Source organism: Anser cygnoides, chromosome 9, assembly GCF_040182565.1.
Source record: "Anser cygnoides isolate HZ-2024a breed goose chromosome 9, Taihu_goose_T2T_genome, whole genome shotgun sequence".
NCBI classification, from domain to species: Eukaryota; Metazoa; Chordata; class Aves; order Anseriformes; family Anatidae; genus Anser; species Anser cygnoides.
Genome location: NC_089881.1, coordinates 12,188,959 through 12,208,135, shown reverse-complemented (window position 1 = coordinate 12,208,135; position 19,177 = coordinate 12,188,959). Strand labels below are relative to the sequence as shown.

General features: G+C 37.9%; 1 protein-coding gene across 7 annotated transcripts in view; it reads right to left on the bottom strand.

Moving 5' to 3' along the window:
- The window catches only part of FARP2 (FERM, ARH/RhoGEF and pleckstrin domain protein 2), an 80,287-nt gene that overhangs the window by 35,233 nt on the left and 25,877 nt on the right, over positions 1-19,177 (bottom strand). For 6 of the 7 annotated variants that reach the window (XR_010833670.1, XR_010833671.1, XM_067002664.1 and 3 more), the window contains exons 5-11: positions 15,883-15,961; positions 13,855-13,952; positions 11,508-11,622; positions 3,629-3,776; positions 3,053-3,148; positions 1,506-1,669; positions 1,295-1,363 (exon numbers count right to left, since the gene is read on the bottom strand). Coding sequence is in view for 5 of the 7 variants with exons in the window: in XM_067002664.1 (XP_066858765.1) it covers positions 1,295-1,363; positions 1,506-1,669; positions 3,053-3,148; positions 3,629-3,776; positions 11,508-11,622; positions 13,855-13,952; positions 15,883-15,961 (769 nt within the window). In the remaining 2 variants the exon portion in view is untranslated. The remainder of the gene's footprint in view (positions 1-1,294; positions 1,364-1,505; positions 1,670-3,052; positions 3,149-3,628; positions 3,777-11,507; positions 11,623-13,854; positions 13,953-15,882; positions 15,962-19,177) is intronic. The other variant, XM_067002665.1, reaches the window with a different exon arrangement.

Here is a 19,177-nt window from a genome sequence, read left to right as displayed (position 1 = left end):
AAACTTTCTGAAATTCCTATTAAGCTCTTAGAAACTTTCAGATAAACAACTGTGAAGAGTTTCCCACATGTGGATAGAATGGGCTTCACAGTCAAGTTTAAGTGACATAATTTCTTAATAAAAATGCACACTCCTCATGTACGTGTTTAGAAACAAATGACTATTTAAGGTCACTCTTTCATACTTGCAGAACCCAAGACCAACTGTATGCTCTACCACAGGCTACTCGTGTGATTTTAAACACAGTCTTAACTATGCTTCAGTTTTCCATCTGTACATTACTAAACACAAGGTCAAAAAGGGTATGTATATTAATTACTGAGTATTGTTTAAAATTACTTTGCTGTACATCACATCCTACACATCAGGTAATATCTGTAAATATCAGTGATCGTCACCATCAGTATTTAGATTGACCTCAGGGTGCAACCTCTACGCAAGAGAAATGACCCACTACTGCCCAGGGATACTAGTTGCATTACGTTCTGAAAGTAACAATATGATGAAAATTGTGTTCAAGAATTGAGAACTATGACAACGCCATTTTGGATTTAAGCTTGAGTTTGATGTTACTGCCTCAACCGTTCTTCGGTGTCCTTCTATCAAGCCACTCTAATTTCTAATACTGCAAAGCAATGATGACGAAGTGATGCGGACTCAATATTTGCAGCTTAATACTGCCAAGAAAGGAGACCACTCTCCCTGTGGCACTGTTCCCAAACTTATTTTGGACTTTCTAGAGTCAAATCAACTCTAGCAGTTATTGTATTGCAAAATAATATATACAAACCTCTTTCACTGCCCAGTTAGCAAGTTGAACTGTCTTACCTTGTGACAATATAAATACTAGGACACGGGAGATGGGTACACAATAGGTTCATCACTGTTAATATGTGGAAGTACAACATTGAAAAGCATCAGGCTACATCAGCTTCAGGAAGAATGGATGAAAACAGGGCGCTTAATTACCACTACCCCTTGCTCAAACACATGAACAGGGTGACATACATGCGTCTTCAAAATACACTGAACTTCTAGATTTCTAAGTCACACGCTGCCCACTTAAATTAAAATGCAATACTGAAACTTTTATACGCTTCTTTACACCGTAATGCGATTACAAGTTGGCAAAAAATTTAGTTTAGCTACCTTAAATTTGAAGCAGGCCTTAGTAATGACGAAGTCAGATAATGAAAATGCCTCCAAGAATCATTTAAAACCATTGAAATTTAAGAAATAAGGGTACTGTGAAAATCTCAACTACGTTACACCTTACAAAATAATTTGCATTTACCTTTCATACGGAGTTTTTCTCATCCCACTGTCCTTAATATAATCCACTAGCTGCTTCTGTGTTCGTCCACTGTCAACCCATAAAAGAACAAACATTATGAAATGCAGTGAACAAAAATTATGAGATTATTTTAGAATACTTTTTCCTTTTGATCTCATTTTCTAAGATACAAGCAATTCAGCTTTAATAAATTCGTTATGTTTCTTCATACCTGTATCTGAATGATGACCCTCTGGTGAAGAAGACTGCTTTAGCCTTTGGCTTTGGCTGATCAAAGAGCCTAAAAAATGTATGATATTCAACACAGATTTTCCAGAAGTTTTTACACTCATCCCTACTTCCCAAAAGAAACTCCAGCGTATCTTGATATGGGCCCTGGAAACAGAACACAAAAACCAAGTAGCACATAAAATGGCAACGGAATAGAAAAGGAAAGTACAAATACATCTCAACAAAAAGGCTCAACTACAGTGAGATACAGTACTCTGCTAAATCATTTCTCATATGCTTTAAAGCAATGGATATGATTTTGAAAGCAGTTTAAATCATTTAATAGCTTTCAAAAATATTTGTTAACATGGAAAATGGAAAAATGCTTAAAATGCACTCAACTAAGACTTTAGTAGCATGCTGGATATATTCCATGTTAAGAAACACTGATTGTAAAATTTGCAATTTGAAAGAAATTAAAATATTGAAGTGAATAATTAGTGATTTTAGAATACTTTTTCCTTAGAGGTTCTGATGTTTGTCTCTCACTTCATGAGATTTGGAAGAGGCAGGAAAACGCTGCATACATCAGAATACAGTTATCACATAACATTTCTGAGGGTTTCTTTGTGAGACATACGCAGCCAACCTGTCCCATTTCAAATTTCTGAGCTACACATATCTATATGATGCCCATATATTTTTTTTCCATTCTAATACAACCCTAAGTTGAACATAAACCTGTATTACAGTGTGGAAGTAACAAAGGAAGCACCAGTAACTCTGATGATATCCGCAATAAAAAACATCTATTGTAAATCAGCCAAGCATGAAAAATAACACTTCTGCTATACAGACATATAAAAAAGATAAGGCTGTAGTAAGAGTAATCACGTAGTTCTTAAAAGTAAGCTCCAACAATATCATCTCAGCCAACTACTGTTTCCTGAGGCATATCACGTTACTTTATTCATATTTGAATCAAGAGATTATGTACCAGATTTTTTTTATTCAAGCAGCTTATATTCAACAAGTTCCTGGATAAAACAGTCATAGAAAGTAAACGTCTTTTGTATCAGCAGTGTACTAGATTGTTGTCCTAAGGAGCTACAGTCAAAAGCACTCCCTAACAAGTTTTTATCTGAAACAGAAAGATTTATTATGTCAATGCTTAATTTAGCTCAGCTCAGTTTGACTGTAATGGAACAGAGGGCTCATATGAGCCATTTATATCCAAGAAAAATATTAAATACAACTTTTTCAGAGTAAAAGTATACAGACATTACACACCAAATACTTTATTTCAATTTTTTTTTCTGTCATATTTACACACATGTATGCCTATGTCAGAGATACAATGAGGCTAATACACAAAGCTAAAATCTTTGATAATGGACATGGAATGAGAAAGTAAAGATTTTTACTTGAATAGTGAAGCCAAGCCTAGTTTTCTGAAAATGTTTTAAAAATTAAAAACTCTAAAATTTTTCGTAAGAAAAAAAATATTTTTTTCAACACTGACAAGTCTGTTATTATGGCAGAACTTACACAGACCTCTGGGTGGAGTTTAATAAGGAATCTTTTCCTCTTGAAGCTTAGTTTTCGGACCTTTGACCAGTTAAAGGTATTGATTTTTGTATTGCCCTGAATTGAAACAATAATAGTTAAAAGTTTGCAAAAGTTTCAGAAGAGCAGCAAACAGAATTCTGATGCAGGCATATACATACATGCTTGTGCACACACACCCCATCCCATTCTGTTCTATTCTTATTTCTTGTAACAATATCCTGTTAAGCAATTTTATCTTTTAGTACAAGACTAACTACAAAGCTTAATGTTTGTGTGTCTCTGAGCAGACACTAGAAAACTGAATGGAAACCTAGAAAGTTGGAATGGAAAAGAACATTGTAACCCCACAGATATTCAGGATATCTTACCGTACAAGCAAGATTAGGGTTTCATTTTACTTAATACAATAATTTGTGGGCCTAAATGAGACTTTGTTGACCATAAAAAATGTGCTAGATTTTACAATCAGACACACTTGAAATTAAAATGAGACTTACTCCCAAGACACGCTAATGAAAAGAGACAGATGCACCTGGTAGGCTCTGCCCACCTTACCTGGAATACCAGCACACCCATGTGTGAAACAGCTAGGTTAATTTTTGTGCCCTCACGGTCAGATGCAAGGTGAAATCTGATGCCATACATCTCCAGTTTCCGAGCAATTTCAAGCACTTGGAAGTCTGATTCAGCAGGAGTTTGACCTCTGTCATGAGGAAGAAAAAGAAGGTTTTAAGATCAATTTCGTTGTACAACACTGACAACATAGCTAAAATACTTAAGTTGTGACTCTGGCACTAAAGCAGAATTTTCTGTCTAATCCAGTTTGGCAGTTTCACTTCACGTTAAGTAACTATACTGAGATTTTTTTAATAGGAGGAACATGCAACAGCAGATGACCAACCTAAAACGTCCCACAGACCGAGGCACTGAAACAAATGCTAACTAGTTCAGCTTCAGCTTTTTCAATTTAGGAACAATAAAGTTCAGCAAATGAGAATTCAATCCACAATATCCCTTATTCTTCTTGCTTCTATACACATTAATAATAACCAGGCAAAAAGTGAGAGATGGAAGTCTTACGTAACCAGCATGACAAAAACAAAGCAAACACTGCAAGAGTTTCAGGTAGGGTTTCAGGATTGCATTAGAACTATTACACTAGCACGTCTGGGTGTAATCCTTTCCCCCAGTCTCAGGTGTTTTATTTCCTCCTTGTCAAGGAATAAAGAGAAGGATTTTTAGAATTGTTTCTGAAGTATCATTTGTTGTTGAAATAATGTTGAAACCATGAGGAAGATCGATACAAACACAGCATCCCCTTTCTGAGCATGCATAAAGTCCAAGCAAGTAGGGAGAATATTACAGATCCTGTCAAGCGCCAGTCACAGATTCAGCATCTATTTATTTCCCTGTAAGTTTGCTAAGTCCAGCACGTGAAAATTTATTTTCCTGTACTACACCATGTCCAGTATTTATTTTCCCACACATTTTTCTCCACGAGGGGGAGTTTGCTGGGTTTCTACACATTTTCCTGCTAGTGCCTCATGAGCAGCAGGCTTCCTGCAAGCAGGGGTGGCTGCCGTCAGGCTCCTCTGCACAGTGAACACAGGAGCAGAGGAACCCTTCGAGCTGGAGACACGGAGCCGCTAAAACGCCTTCTTGGCCCTGACACACAGGTGGGGCAGGGCTCTCAAGCCACTGAGACAATAATTGTGAGGGCCAGGACACCAAAATATGGACCACCCCAAAATGTAGCTCTTAAAATCATCCACTGAAATACCAGTCCTCATATTGGTGAGACGTTTTCCTTATGATTCAAAACTGCTTGTATCATTCTGGGTGGGTCCAGACTGGAGTTTTAGGATACTCCGAGAGGAAACAGAGCTGCTGTGGAGATCAAGGAGCTCTTGCTGTACAAAGTACTGCCATTAGGCTGCAAAATAAGAAAGCCCTTAATGCAAACACAAGCCTGTTGGCACACTGACGGCCTATGGCAGTCTGTAAACTAAAAGCACGGCAAGGCAATGCTGCAGGCCGATTTGGGGCATAAACGTGGTCCAGGAGAGCAGGCTGTGATAGCGAGGCTGAAGGCCTTCTCCAGCACCAACACCGCGGAACCACAAGCAGCACAGGAGCTGCTGGGGCACTGGTTGGCAGGACTGCATCAGCTGCAGCCATATGGGGGACGCCACCGTCTCCCTGCTGAAAATGCTGAGAAATAACAAACATCACATTCCTTCCAAGCAAGAGCCGCAGCAGCCATCCACGCTCCTGCACTGGTGGAACCATTCCTGCAGCATACAAGTTTGCTAGGATAAATGTAATGCCACAAGGGAGACATGAGAGATAAAACCGATGATTATTCTATTTAGGACCAATTAGGGCTGAAACCAGGTTAGATTCCTGCACACACGGTCAAAGACAAATTTTTAAAATCCCGTTTCCACGGACTTGCCTTCCTTGCATAAATGTCTTCCATCTCATTAAAACAGATGACAAACCATTTATCCCATGATATATTTTTGTGTACCACGTAGTGCCAACCAACGCATCAGTTCCAAATAAATTCTCCTGCTACCCTGGCTTGCCTTCCCACACATTCTCCTTCTACCTATCTATAGCCATCTTTTAGATTAAACCACTTTCTTTTAAATACAAATGGAGAATGTTGAAGTAAATGGTTATTAACATTTAAATGTAGTAAAACAGGAATGACTACAATATTTATATTAACTTCATGTGAGAAATTCACATCTCAAACTCAGAGTACAGACAGAAAACTTACTTTTATAACATTTTTTAAATGGGAGTTAGAAGAAATAATGTTTCTTTGATTCTTAGTATAAAATACTCCTTAGTCTAAAGCACACACATACATAAAAGGGCACTGAGAAAAGTAAGCCTGAAAGCACATATACTTGACGATATGATTTCAACAGTTTTCTATTGCCTTATTCATTCTGGAGAAAAAAATCCAAAACACTACAACAGGAAATCCATTTTTTTTTCTTTTCCTTCCCCCCCCCCTCCAACTGGAGAAAGCAAGGATTCAGTGAAATTCCTGACTTCGCAAATTCCAACCTTATCCCAATGTCAAAATTATATGACCATGTATGTATAAAGCAATTGTAAAGAACTGTGAAGCACAAAAGAACAAAAATCTAGTTTCAAATGGAAAAATAAATGTCAACCAAACTCCATAAAGAGCAGTGGAGTAGTATTTCAAGCAGTATTAACACCACATATGCTAGTTATGTCTAGGAGCTTAAACTGGTAAAGCACATTTCTCTTTCCCTTACTGAAATGAGTAATGCTGTAATAAAGCATTTTTATACCGGCTTTAAGCATTACTAGCATTTCTTCCAGATTCCTTAATGGTGTCAAAATAACTGCAGTAACATGCTTTCTGTTTATTAAACATACAAGACAAGACAAAAAAGTTAGATCATAAATATTAATTTTGGCCACAGCTTCTTGAATTCCACTCTAGGCACACTGTGCTACCACCCACACTAATTCCTGGTATAATTCTTCTGAATAGAGCTGCATTAAGAATGAATGCAATGCTTTGTCTTTAGAGAGGATGCTAAGGTTGCTGAGGCTGGAAGGGAAGGGAAGCAAAAAACAGTATAAATAGCAACCAGAAAATGTGAAAGTATGTTATTAAAAATTGTTGAAGAACTGCCCAGTATAACTGATGCAGAATGCCTGTATTTTATGTTCTGATCCATCAGATACAAGCAAGAGCACGGTGCATCTCAGGAACAATAAAGAATTTTTGAAGGGTGTCCTCATACACAAAACCTGCCCGTACCTACCAAACAAGGAAGAGTCTGGAGTGGGGAAAGCTAGGAGCGATGCCAAGCAGCTCTCGCTGCACAACAAACGTTTACAAATGAGGAGCAGTTTCAGAGTAATTACCTCAGATGTTTGCTGGAGACTAAGCTGTACAGACCAGCCCGAAAACAATCTGGTCTAATTTTGTTCATCCATTAAGCAGATAAATCTGCTTAGTCTTCCCCAGGTCAATGGACAACAGACTACCTTTTACAAGTATTTTCCAGCAAAAACTGCTGTCAGTGCAATAGGTTTTAATATAAAGGTTCCTTACGTACACTCATCTAGACAAATATTTGTAAAGTGTTACAATATTCATGTGGCAATCAGGACAATCGCTTCAAAACATGCTGTTAAATGTCCTGTGATGTAGAGAGCTTTTAAAATCAGTGATTAATACAGAATTTTAAAGATCACGTAATCAAAATGCTGTATTTTCACAGATCGTTTAGGCTATGAAGCAATCGAAAATTATAGTTTTTCTAATTTACAATTTATGATCATCCTGGTTTCAAAATAATTTAAATCACAGACAACCAGGCTAACATGTTGTGAAAGTACATGAGGGTTAACAGCAAATGGAAATAGATATAAATCTAACAAATCTTCTGTTTCTTTCCTGACTCACATACACACAAAAACCAGAGCCATTTGAAGGCAAGCATATTATGTTAAAAGAGAAATCCATCAAGCAAAACAGAATCTACACTTCTCTTCAGGTATCCACTCGCTGATGTTTAATTCTGGACTACAACCACCTCCCAGCAAGCACTCTACTTGCATTACTTGCAGGAAGGCAGAAAGCATGAGATTTTGAGCATTTGGGACACCTGGATTTAACTGTACAACCACTAATACAGCATCTTCAGAGTATAAACGTACCATATAAGTAAAATAGGTCAAGTTAATTCAGACTCTCACCAAAGCAAATAACTAACACACTGCACCAAAAATACAACTCATCTTGTTTACTGCGAAGTTAAATATAAAACCCATGTTTTTGTACTTCTGAAAGTAAAAAATAAGTATTTGTAAAAGAAAAAAAAAGCATATTTAATAGAAGAAAAGCTTAGAATTCCATCTTTCTGAATACAACCTCCTCAGTAGATTTGCCCTTCTTTTGATACAGAACGGATACACAGGTTCTGTTGTATTCCTTTTCTACCAGTCCTAATAGTTACGGTGAAGCTATGTGACATCAAAACACAACTTTCTGATGTGAAAAGACACGCCACAGTGCCATCCACAGAGATGAAGCACCCCCTGTGAAGCCATATGTATCCTCCCACATCCACAACTCACGTAGGGTGCCAGAAGGAATCCTGCTGTGACTCCAGCCTGAGAAAGCCAGATCGATGCTCCCAGATTGGTATTGCACAGAAAACGACAGCACACTGGTATATGAGTAAGCGTGTTTAAAACAAAGTAAGGGCTGCAGAGCAGAGAAACAAAAAGAGAGGAGATGATGCAGCAGTGATCTGGCGATAAGCCATCTCATCAGAAATGGGTTCCCTTTTCAGGAGGCTAAACTTACAAGATGTCTCTTTCAAAAGTAATCATTAGCTGAAGAAAACAGCAGTCTGGCAAAGATAACCAGAGGGAAAATAAGGTGAAATGAAGGAAACAGAGTGAAAAGAAAACCCCAAAACAAAAATACAAAGCAAAGGCATGATAAAAAAAGAGAAGAAAGATTTTGCTCATTTAGCAGAGCTTCACATTGGCAGGAAGGAGACAAATGGATAAGGTCCATGCTTCCACTTGCTCCTTGTAACATGGAAACGCGGAAAAATATGTGCAAACTCTGAGAAAATGTGGGACCTTCACAACTCTTACTAAAAATGGAAAAGGGTGGCCAATACTCACTGGGTAAGGAAAGAGAAAAGAGACGTGTAAGGAAGTCCTGGCTATTTTTAGGATCGCAATGCTTCCAAAATTAAATCTGTGTAAGAAAAATTTTCCAAAGAAGCAAGGAGATTTAAAGCAGGCCTTGACGCTACTCAGGTATCACTGATATTTGACTGTAACATTTTCTAGCCTAAATGCCTATAATCTGAAATGCTTTGAAGGTATGCTTCTAAAAACATGGTTTTAAAGGAAGGTTTGCCATCATTTCAACAATATGGTTATGTTAGACACAATTATCATCAAACTAATGAAAAGTACACTTATGAAGCATGAAATCTTTCCCTTTAACTTTCCTCTGACTTTTTCCTCTTATGTGAAAATATAAAATTTCCTTTATTGTATAGAATGACGAAAAATAGCTTGTTTGGGGAGGGAAAAAGAAAAGAAAAGAAAAAAGAAGAAAAGCCCAAGGTTAATTAAAAAAAAATACCAGTCCCTGAGTCAGGACAGACACTGCCTTTCTGTCAAAAAAAGCAAAACAAAATTGCAATCAAGCAGAAACAATTCAATCAGATCCAGCCACACGATCAACCAAAGACTGTTCTTTGCATGGTCTGGATGTATTTATCCCAAAACTACAATCTCACGCATTTCATCTCAAATTTGAAAGCCATCAGCCTGTAACACACAACATTATCAAAACCCTCCTTGAATCCGTTTGTAGCTTCACAACATCTTGCAGCAGTAAGTTCTACAAGGTCATTATGAGTTGTACGAAAAGGATGTTCCTCTTCTTCTTTTAATTTGCTTTGAAGCTATTTGCTGACTTGTTTCAGCACTTCTCTCTCTTGACATGAGAAATAACGAAATATTTCTGTGCAGTAAATGATTTTCCTCCCCCAACTCCTTTTCCCATGATGAAGAATCCTAACACACATTTTAATTTCCTTCAAAAATTACTTCAAATTACTTTAAAATGACATTTAGTTTGTTCCTTAATAATTCCCACCCACACCTCAAAGTTTTGAAAGTAGAAAACAACTAACAAATATCTTATTTCATCGAGATTCAACAAAGCTGAAATTCCATATGTATTGATAGTCAGAAATCTACAACTGCAATTAAATATTAAAATTGTCAGGAACTGCTTTTTTAATATTATGCAATGTATCTTAACCTTAAATACAGGTGCTGCCCTGAAAAACCGCCTTGTTCTGTCTTAAAAGAAAGTCTGTCAGCAACAATCCCTAAGTTTACCTAAGCAGAGTGAAAGGAAAATTCAAGTTTCTAATAATGTATTTGGATTATGATGCATAGCCACGAGCATTAAATCGCATGTGTTGATATTCACACCTTATAAAAGCACTTCAAATTGCTAAATCCTAATACACAAGATCTCAAAAATTACAGAAAAGACAGACCTATCAGGTGAAATCAAGCTTCTATCACCATTTTATTAAACATCTCAGTATTTACCCTGTCAACTCTGAGAACTGCATGAGTGAGGTTAGAAGACCAGTCACGACAGGTAATAGTCTGAAATTTCTTATCAATGTTAGCATTGCATGCTTAAAAAGATTAAAAAGAACATAGCTGTAGCAAATCTAGGTCATGAAGTGCAAACACTGATTTTCTGAGTACTGTTTTGGTTACAACGGAACCTCTTCACTGGTGGACTTTTCTTTCACCAGCACCATGTCTCCCTTATACTCCTAATCTTTTTACTTCTCAAAATATTTGACTAAGCATATCTTCACATTTTAAGACCCGCTAAACAAGACTGAAGACGTATGACCTACCTGTATTGTACGCATGCGATGTGGGAGAAGTGGACATTTCTAATAATAAAGCACTCATTTTTGCACTTCCTGACTATCTTCAAATTAATTTTATATTTGTAGTGAATAGCTCCCTCGTCCCTAATAAACTTTAATTATGTCAAAAATACTTTGACTATAGAATCAGGTATTGCATAAATTCTGATGAAAGTTATTTCTCCCCTACCTCCTCTATCCTTCTCCATTTTCTTCATGCTTTAAAGAGTACAATGTAATCTATTTCTAATTATTTAGACAAAAGCAAGACACACGTACTTGACAAGTTAAACTTAACCTTTGCAAACCTGAAATTCTGAAGAATTACAAACCATTATTACAAGCTCATGATAGGTTTCTTTGCTGTTTTATTAAAAGTACACTGTAATATTACTTGAGAAAAGCTATTGCCCAACAACTATGGCCTCTTCTCCCATCTTTCCCACTCTCATAGCCATACTACAATTAATACACATTTAACTTGTGTAACGAAAAACAAACATTCACTTTTGCTATCACCTGTCCTCTTATAAATGCCCACTACGCTACCAAACGTCCACTGGATTTGGAAAAGTGTAGACGTTTAAATAACGCTCTCATTGTGGCTTTCCTTTTGCCATACGCCTTTAATTTAAACCACATGTGTATGGGAAAGTCAGCACACACAAACCTCTAGATTGCCCTCAGACAAACTGTCTTGTTCTCCCAGTTTAAATAGCTGCATCGCTATATTCACACACAAAACAGACTAAAACATGTTAAAACTTCTCATTAAAAAAGTATCAATAGTAACTATTGCTACATCCATCCTTTCTAATTAGATATAACTGGTGTTCAGCACGTGCATTTTAATGCCATCCTATCACACAGAGTACTCAACCCCCAGCAAGCCAGTCTGCCAGCTCCCCAGCTCCATGGCCCTGGTCCCCCTCACTTACACGTGCTTCCTGTGGAACTCCAAGATCTTCCCTTGGATTCTTTCCTGGTTTGGCAAATACTGGTTTGTTTTCAGGTGTTCCCGATCCTCTGATTCATCGAAATCCCCTATTTCAGCTATTACAGAAAATAAAACAATGTTAAAATACAAAGAAGCAATGGAAAAGGAACAAGGACAGAAAATACTTCATAAGGACCTGGGGGAGACCCCAAGAGCTGGACTATATTTTCCTTTCAGCATTTCCAGTTTGTTCATTACACTTTGTATCCAGCTTCACTTTACAAAACGCACACATCTACCCCAAGCAGACTTCCCGGAGGTTACAGCAGCACTTGAACATTACTTGAAAAACAGACTTGTTTAAAGTCGGAGATGTGGGACTCTCAGAAAAACTCAGTTGTCTAAACATGCCTTCTTTGCAAATGCCTCACAACACACCTGCATATTTATTTATTTATTTATTTTAAATATACATAACAATAGTTATGGATAATCCTACTTGGTAAGACAGCAAATTAAATTTTAGGAATGGTCCAAAATTAAATACACAGCAAGAAGAAAAGAAGTCTTGTGTGTCCCTATAAACTCATATAGTGCCTGCATCTGGATTTTTGGCCTCCTCTTCACATATCCACACTTTTCAGAAATGACACTATAGATTTAGGAAGAGATTTGCAGAAAAAAAAAAAAGATTTAAAAGTATGGAACAGCTTCCATCTAATAAAACATGAAAGAGACCAGAAGTCATTTGCTTGGAAAAGAACAGCATTAGGCACACAGGACTTACAGCAGATGTATATAAAACTACAATTTGAATGAAAAAAAATATATATATATATATATATGAATAAATTTCATAAAATTTTGCATTTTAATTTCATTTGGTAAATTCATAATTGCTGGAAAAGTAAAAAATAAAGAAAGAAAAAAAGAAAATGTTTTCCTGTGCAACCTGAAAAATTAAGCTGGGAAGCTCATTTTCATGGGAGGGTGCCAAAAATATAAGCAAATTCAAAAACTAATTTGAGAAATACAATGAAGCAAAGTTCGGCAAGGGAAACAAAGAGATAAGGAGTCGATCTGACTTTGAAAGGTCACATGCAAAGAATGTTGGATGGATGCAGTAATGGAAGTATCACCAGATGCTTGTTATGTTTCTCACATCTTCCCCAGAGCATCTGCTATTAACTACTGTCAGAAAAAGGAGAGTGGGCTACATGAACTAATAATCTCATCCAACACAGCTGTTCTTTAACAGAACATGGCAATATCCTGTTTAAAATCAACCCAGCATACGAAACAACAACAACAAAAACGAAAGGTACTTCTGTAAAATAATTTTATGTTAAAAATAATCACATTCCTTCTTGTTTCTACTTTTCTAGTAGGGTAAGAACAAGATAAGCAAGGCCGGACACTGAGATTTGCTCAACAGCTCCATGCTGTCCTGGAATTGTTCCTAAAACATTTGCAAAGTTTTGACAAATCATTAGCAAATTTTAATTGTGCAACTCACTAACCACATACATAATACAGTTTTGGTCTTCCAAAAGATAACTAATATTATTATAGTTATGTTTTAATAAACTAATTAGGAGTAGAGAACTAATAACTACTTAGTAGTACACATATGAAAAAGTGTAATTTAAAAGCTTTTGTGTCCAGTAAGCAAGGAGGCACAAAACCCCATTTCTGCAGCTCATATTACAGGTTTGGCTGCTGCTTGAAAGGGCAGGCTAAGCTGAACTCATTTGGTCTCGAAACCAATCAGTCTTTCAACCTGCTTGACTTAAAGGACACATTTTTAGCTCTTTAGCTGCTTACAGACTGAGTAAGCAGAAACATGGAGAGCTCCCAAATCAATTGCTTCCAATTTCCACTTCCACTCCCTCCAAAGAAAAAAGCTGCTGACAACTCTAGTGTTGAACTTGTTCTCTCACATTTCTAGTTTTATTTCTGAAACGTCAGCCCAATCTCTGTATGTTCATCACCTTCCAGCCACTGGAAAATTTAGAAACTAACTTAAGGAAGCATAGCTGTCTGACAGTGACCCCATTTGCAGAGCCAGAGCAAGACAACACGCAGGGGTTTTGGTTTTGTACAATCTCCTCAGAGCCAAAGTTATCTTGTACATAAATAGCAGCTGCTCCCCACAACACCAGGAACTAGCTAGCCCTGACTGTAATCCCACTGTTCAAAACAAGCAGGTTTACTGCATGTATGGAAAAGAAACACTGCGAGACAAAACCCTCCTAGTTATCAGAATGCGGGCAAAAACTTCTGTATGCTCTTAAATTCAACGTAGCAATAGCAACATCAGCTGATGCCACCACAGTGGCGATACTAACATTGCAAAAGATGAGAGATGAGAAGAGCTGCCGTATTGTCACTGCAGGTTAGTCGTTCTTCTGCCAAGTCCCTCTTGATTTGCAATGCAAACAGATACCTGAAAAGAGAGAATAAGAAGTACAACCTTGACATGGGAAAGAATTTTAAAACAATTGAACAGTATTTAAAAAGAAAAAAAAAAAAACACAAAAAAAAACCCGAGCATCTCCTAATTCTCCTGCTCTCCAAAAACAACATAAAACGGAAGCCTTGCTATCAAGAACATCCAAATAAAACTAAACCCATGACTAATCCAGCTGCGCAGTGCAATTTATCAGCGTAAGTGAACACACTGGAACAAGGAAGCAGAAGGAAAACCACACTCTTTAACCAGCTTGAGTTATGAAGTAACAGCAGCTGTAATTTTTAGCTGGAAAGAAACTTAAGGAAGACTTCACTTGATTTTATTTATTAGCATGGAGCTGAGAGAACATTACTGATCCTAGTGTCTTGTTAGGAAAAATATTTTTTGCTCATAATTCATTTACTTGGTGATTGCATTTTCCAGGACAATAATGTCAGCAGTCTATAAAGACAGTAAGAAATTACACTGACTTTTCTTATGCACTATGATAATTTACCAAAGTATTTTCCAAAACACTGGTTAAAGACGAATAGGTTTATTTGAAAAAACGCAGGGAAAGAAGAAGAACATGACAGGATCGAAAGTGCAGTGATAAGGACGAACTTAGAACCTCAACCAGTACTTTTTTTTTTATGAATATAATGTTGGCAAGTCTTTTGTGCTTTTCTTTTTACTTGGAAGAAAGTGTGTAAATAGGCAGCAGTAAATAAGCAATATCTTATTATTATAAACCTAAACTAAAAGACTGATCAATATTCTTTAACGAACTATTCAACTATTAAAAATAATTTTAAAGACTTTACAAATATTTAAAATCTCTGAAAAGAGAACAAAAGATTTTTTTTAAATGAAAATTAATTTTAAAATAATTATGCATTAGATTCTCAAGGCAAAAAGATAATAAAATGTATACATTTTGAAGGCTCTTTTTTTAAGTAGTGTAAGAAGCTACTAAATACTATCCTATAACATACACTCTGCATTCTGTGTATCTGACTGTGCGATATTGGCTTCTTCAATACAGCTACCATAAAGAGTCCATATCCTTAATAGCATTATGAAATACCTTGTTGCTCTAAACACAGACCATAATTCCACAATAAATACTAAGTAAGTAGAGAAAAACACAGTTCCTGCTCCAAAAAGGTATATTCTTAAGGAAATTCCTACAAGTAACAGTAATTAAGAAAATTGGGAGTAAAGGAAATACTTAGGTAATATCAATCATTACAAGAGGCAATCGCATCACGGGAGTTATCATCCTTGTTTGTTCTTAAGTATATCTGAAGGATGACAATAAGGAACCTTTATGAATCTATAAAAAGAATTCCAAATAAACATAGTAAATCTGGAAAAAGCATTAAAGAAGCTCTCTAAACATTAAAAAAAAAAAGTCCTTTTAACAAGCACAGATTTCAAACCACATTCACTGGTGCTATTGAGTAGTTGGGTCTGCTTAATTTACCAAAGGTTCACCCAAAGTTAGCAACTGGCAAAAGTAACCCGTTATAAGCACCAGTGATAAATCTGAACAGTAAAGTGTCTTTGCTAGTTGCAGTGTACTTAAAACTTGGACTTCTGCAGCTTAAAGCATAAATCATTTATTAAAATATGTACTGATTATTTTATACAGGTTCTGTTTACACGTGTTTCCCCTGTACCCCGTCTCTTTTGATACTGTGATGTTTGGCAAGACCTAACTTGTACTGTTTTCTGTTTTGAAAAATGTTTTTTCTGGTAACATTCTCTGCCAACACATTAAAAATGTGACACTATTTAAAAGTGCTCTTTCACTTATCTTCAGCGTAAGTCTTGCTTGGAAACAGATGCAATGACCTCCTATTCTTACTTTCCTTTTATTCCAGAAGATAACGCAAACCAAATTCTTCAGAAAATACTTTACCTCGTATATTCCTCTTGCAACTGACCCGGGTCTGGTGGGAAAAACTTTACAGCTAGACGAAGCATTGTAGTCTTTGGTCCTATAAGAAAAGTTAGTCATTTCACAAAAAAAAATTGATCTTCGTAAGCACCTGCATATTATGCTTTCCAAGATCCACAGAAACACAACACACAAAGTCTAGCCAGCTTTCAGCTTGCCAGCTGGCTACGGTGGTCCTACGGGGTGTAGATAATCCATATCAATACAGGTACAGCAAAAAGGCTCCTTTTAAAACTATGTATCTATAATACTTCCAGGGCATCGAACAAAATAAAATTATTTTGCGCAACATGAGGACTACAGAACAGCTACTTGACTGCTTTCAAAAGCAATGCAGATGATCCTGCGGGACATTCCCAGAACGGGAGGACGGAGCAGCCGCGTTGCACAGCTCCCCCCATTGCGGCTGCCTCCAGGATCTGCCCAGGAGAGGAACCCAGGAGGGCAGCTGGACCCTGCAGGCTCCCCACAGGGACCAATGGGCATTTGCAGCCCGCTGCCAGCACGCCCATTAAAGCCCATTTCAGCCCTTTTTTTGCCATTGAACTCATCAAGCTAGGCAACACAGAAAAACCTAATTTAGGTTTAAATATAAACAGAATCTGAGATAACTGGAATTACCTTTCTCAGCTGCAGCAGCTATTCTTTACTCAGAATAAGACATCATAACCTGGACCCTGCGCTGACCCAGGAGGGAACATCAGGATGGGATCAGCAAGCCCAAGGCAAGGCAAGCCGCCCCCCTGGAGAGCAGCTCCGCAAAGTGCTTTGCGGCAAGAAAACCCCACTGCGACCAGACCCCATGAACAGTGTCAGCCTCATGCCAGTATTGTTGGAGGACTGTTAGACAGTACCCCAGCCATTCACTGGGCCCTGAGCAGATGCTGCTGTTCTGCTCGTTTGTCTGCTCTTAAAGCAGGAAGGGTTTAGTGTTTTGCAGTCAGTCCGAGCAGTAGGACGTCTGTGAACAGATCGCCTGCACCAGCCCACCAGGAACTGTGGGACGTGGCCCAGTCCCTGATGCTGGGCTTTATCCCTGGGCCAGCTGCTCCAGGTAACGGCGAGCCCATTTCTCATTCACACACAGATCTGTGCCACCAAGCGCGCTGCTACGACAGTACCAGCGAGACTGCTGGGGAACGAATCCCAAGAAATTCGAAGACCAGGAAATTCTCAGGGAATTCTCCAGGCCTCCTGCCTTCTTCCCCCTGACAACTTGAGAGAAATCGGTTTTCTCCTGCTCTCGCGTTCTCAGTTGCCACCAAGAAGGGAGGTGTACGAGTCTCCATAGGATTTTAACACGTCCATCCTCTCATTTGTTAGCAGAGGAACAATGAATTTTGCTTCCTTCCTTGGAGAACTAACTTTCAGACTACCACAGCCAGCTCGGCCTGAGTTACCACAGGTTTGGTGAATGAAAAAGCTAAACCACTGATCCCTAATTAGGGCGTGATATCTAGAAACAGAGGCTGGAAATTAAACTTGCTAATTATACACAAGGTTTACATTTGGCAAAGTCTAATACCTTATTTCAAGAATTTTATAATTCTTGAGATACATCAAATGCAGAAAATATATGGTGTTAATGAACCAGGAAAAACAAAAACCAAAAAAACACCACCAACAAATCCACTTTACTTCAATTTCCCAAAATTGCTCTTAGCCTTTGGAAAACCTCCACAAAGTTAAAAACAGACATGCATGTTAACCACACCAATCAACTGGAAAATACTGTTGCAGGAGCAATTTTGACAGCCTTCTGAATGCTACATGTGTTAAATGACAATAAAACTGCATAGTTGTTTTTGTGGCACTTTGTATCACAACTTTTCTTTTTGTTTTTATTCTTGCCTTTTCTCTACAAATTATTTTCATTATAACTAGGAAAAGACTTTTAGCATAGTGCAAGGAAACACCGGACCAGTCTTTACCAAGATGCAGAATGTACTGTAAGAAGCCAAATCTAAAAGCAAACAAACAAACAAAAAATCAGGAAAAATTACCCTGGGGTACAGTGACCACCACACTCTATAAACCGGCAGCTCCTCAGAGATGGTGCCCAAATGTCATCTCCATACTGTGTGCCCATGAGGAAAGCAGGCGTTTGCATCCGCACTCATCACAAAGGAAAACCCAGAAAGACATTTCCATCTAGGCTGCACTTGAGGCATTTCTGATATGCACTTGTGAGCACTAGCTGTGCCAGAAAGCCCCCGGGGAGGAGGGATGGGGAGGCACCGGCACATGGTGCTGCCAAGAAAAGGTTCCAGCTCACAACCTTTACCCCCCCGCTGCTCAGAGGAATGATTCATTGCTTCAAGATCCCCCTTAATATTCCCAAACATCTGGAGGAAACCTTTCAAAAATACTACATTTAGACACTAGAGTTGTGGAAAACTGCCAGGTTATTTCCCCTGGAGCAACGCTGAGCTGATGCTGAGCACACCTGGAAGCCACACACCGCCGCACTGAAAAGCCACATACAGAATCATTCTTTCCCTCTTGGCATGGGCATGTGAACTGAATCCTTGCTGCAACCCAGTGTCATAAATTTGAAACCCCCTTCCCTGTAAATTGTCCATCCCCGGCAAATTATGCATACATAGTGATTTAAATTTGGATCAAAACATGGAAATCCTTTTCTATTTTCAAATTGGTCATTGTCTGACTTGCAGCACAGTACCTGCAGCATTACAAATGGGCTCCGTGGAGATGTCCCTGTGATATACAAACCCCCAGAGGCACACGTAACTGCCCCTGTGAGACCATAAACCAAAGCACTTCACGCAATGTACCAGAATGGTTCTGTAATAGAACTGAGTATGTTCCTGCTGAAATTAATCAAAAATAAAATCCACATCATACCAAAGAAAAGTTTCATACATCTCAAAATAGGTCATCACCTAAGATCAGTCTGAATGTAAATTTGTTCATCTAGATGTTTTTATTTTTGAGGGCATATCTGAGATTCAGAACTACGTGCATACAATTACACAGCAATCTCCATCCGCTCTGTAAACTACCATCTTTGAACTGTATTAACTTAAAAGCCCAGGATAACATCTAGCATTCTTATACTGCTGTGCTAAAAAAGAAAGTTATAAAGTTAATCCCAAAATTATTAAACTTAAAACCAAACCAAACAAACAAAAAACAACCAAACAAGAACCTTAACAAAACTGTGAAGGCTTTTTATTCAACAGTACTGTCTAAACTCTTCTTTACAAAGATGCTCCTAACGCCATTGTATGTCTGC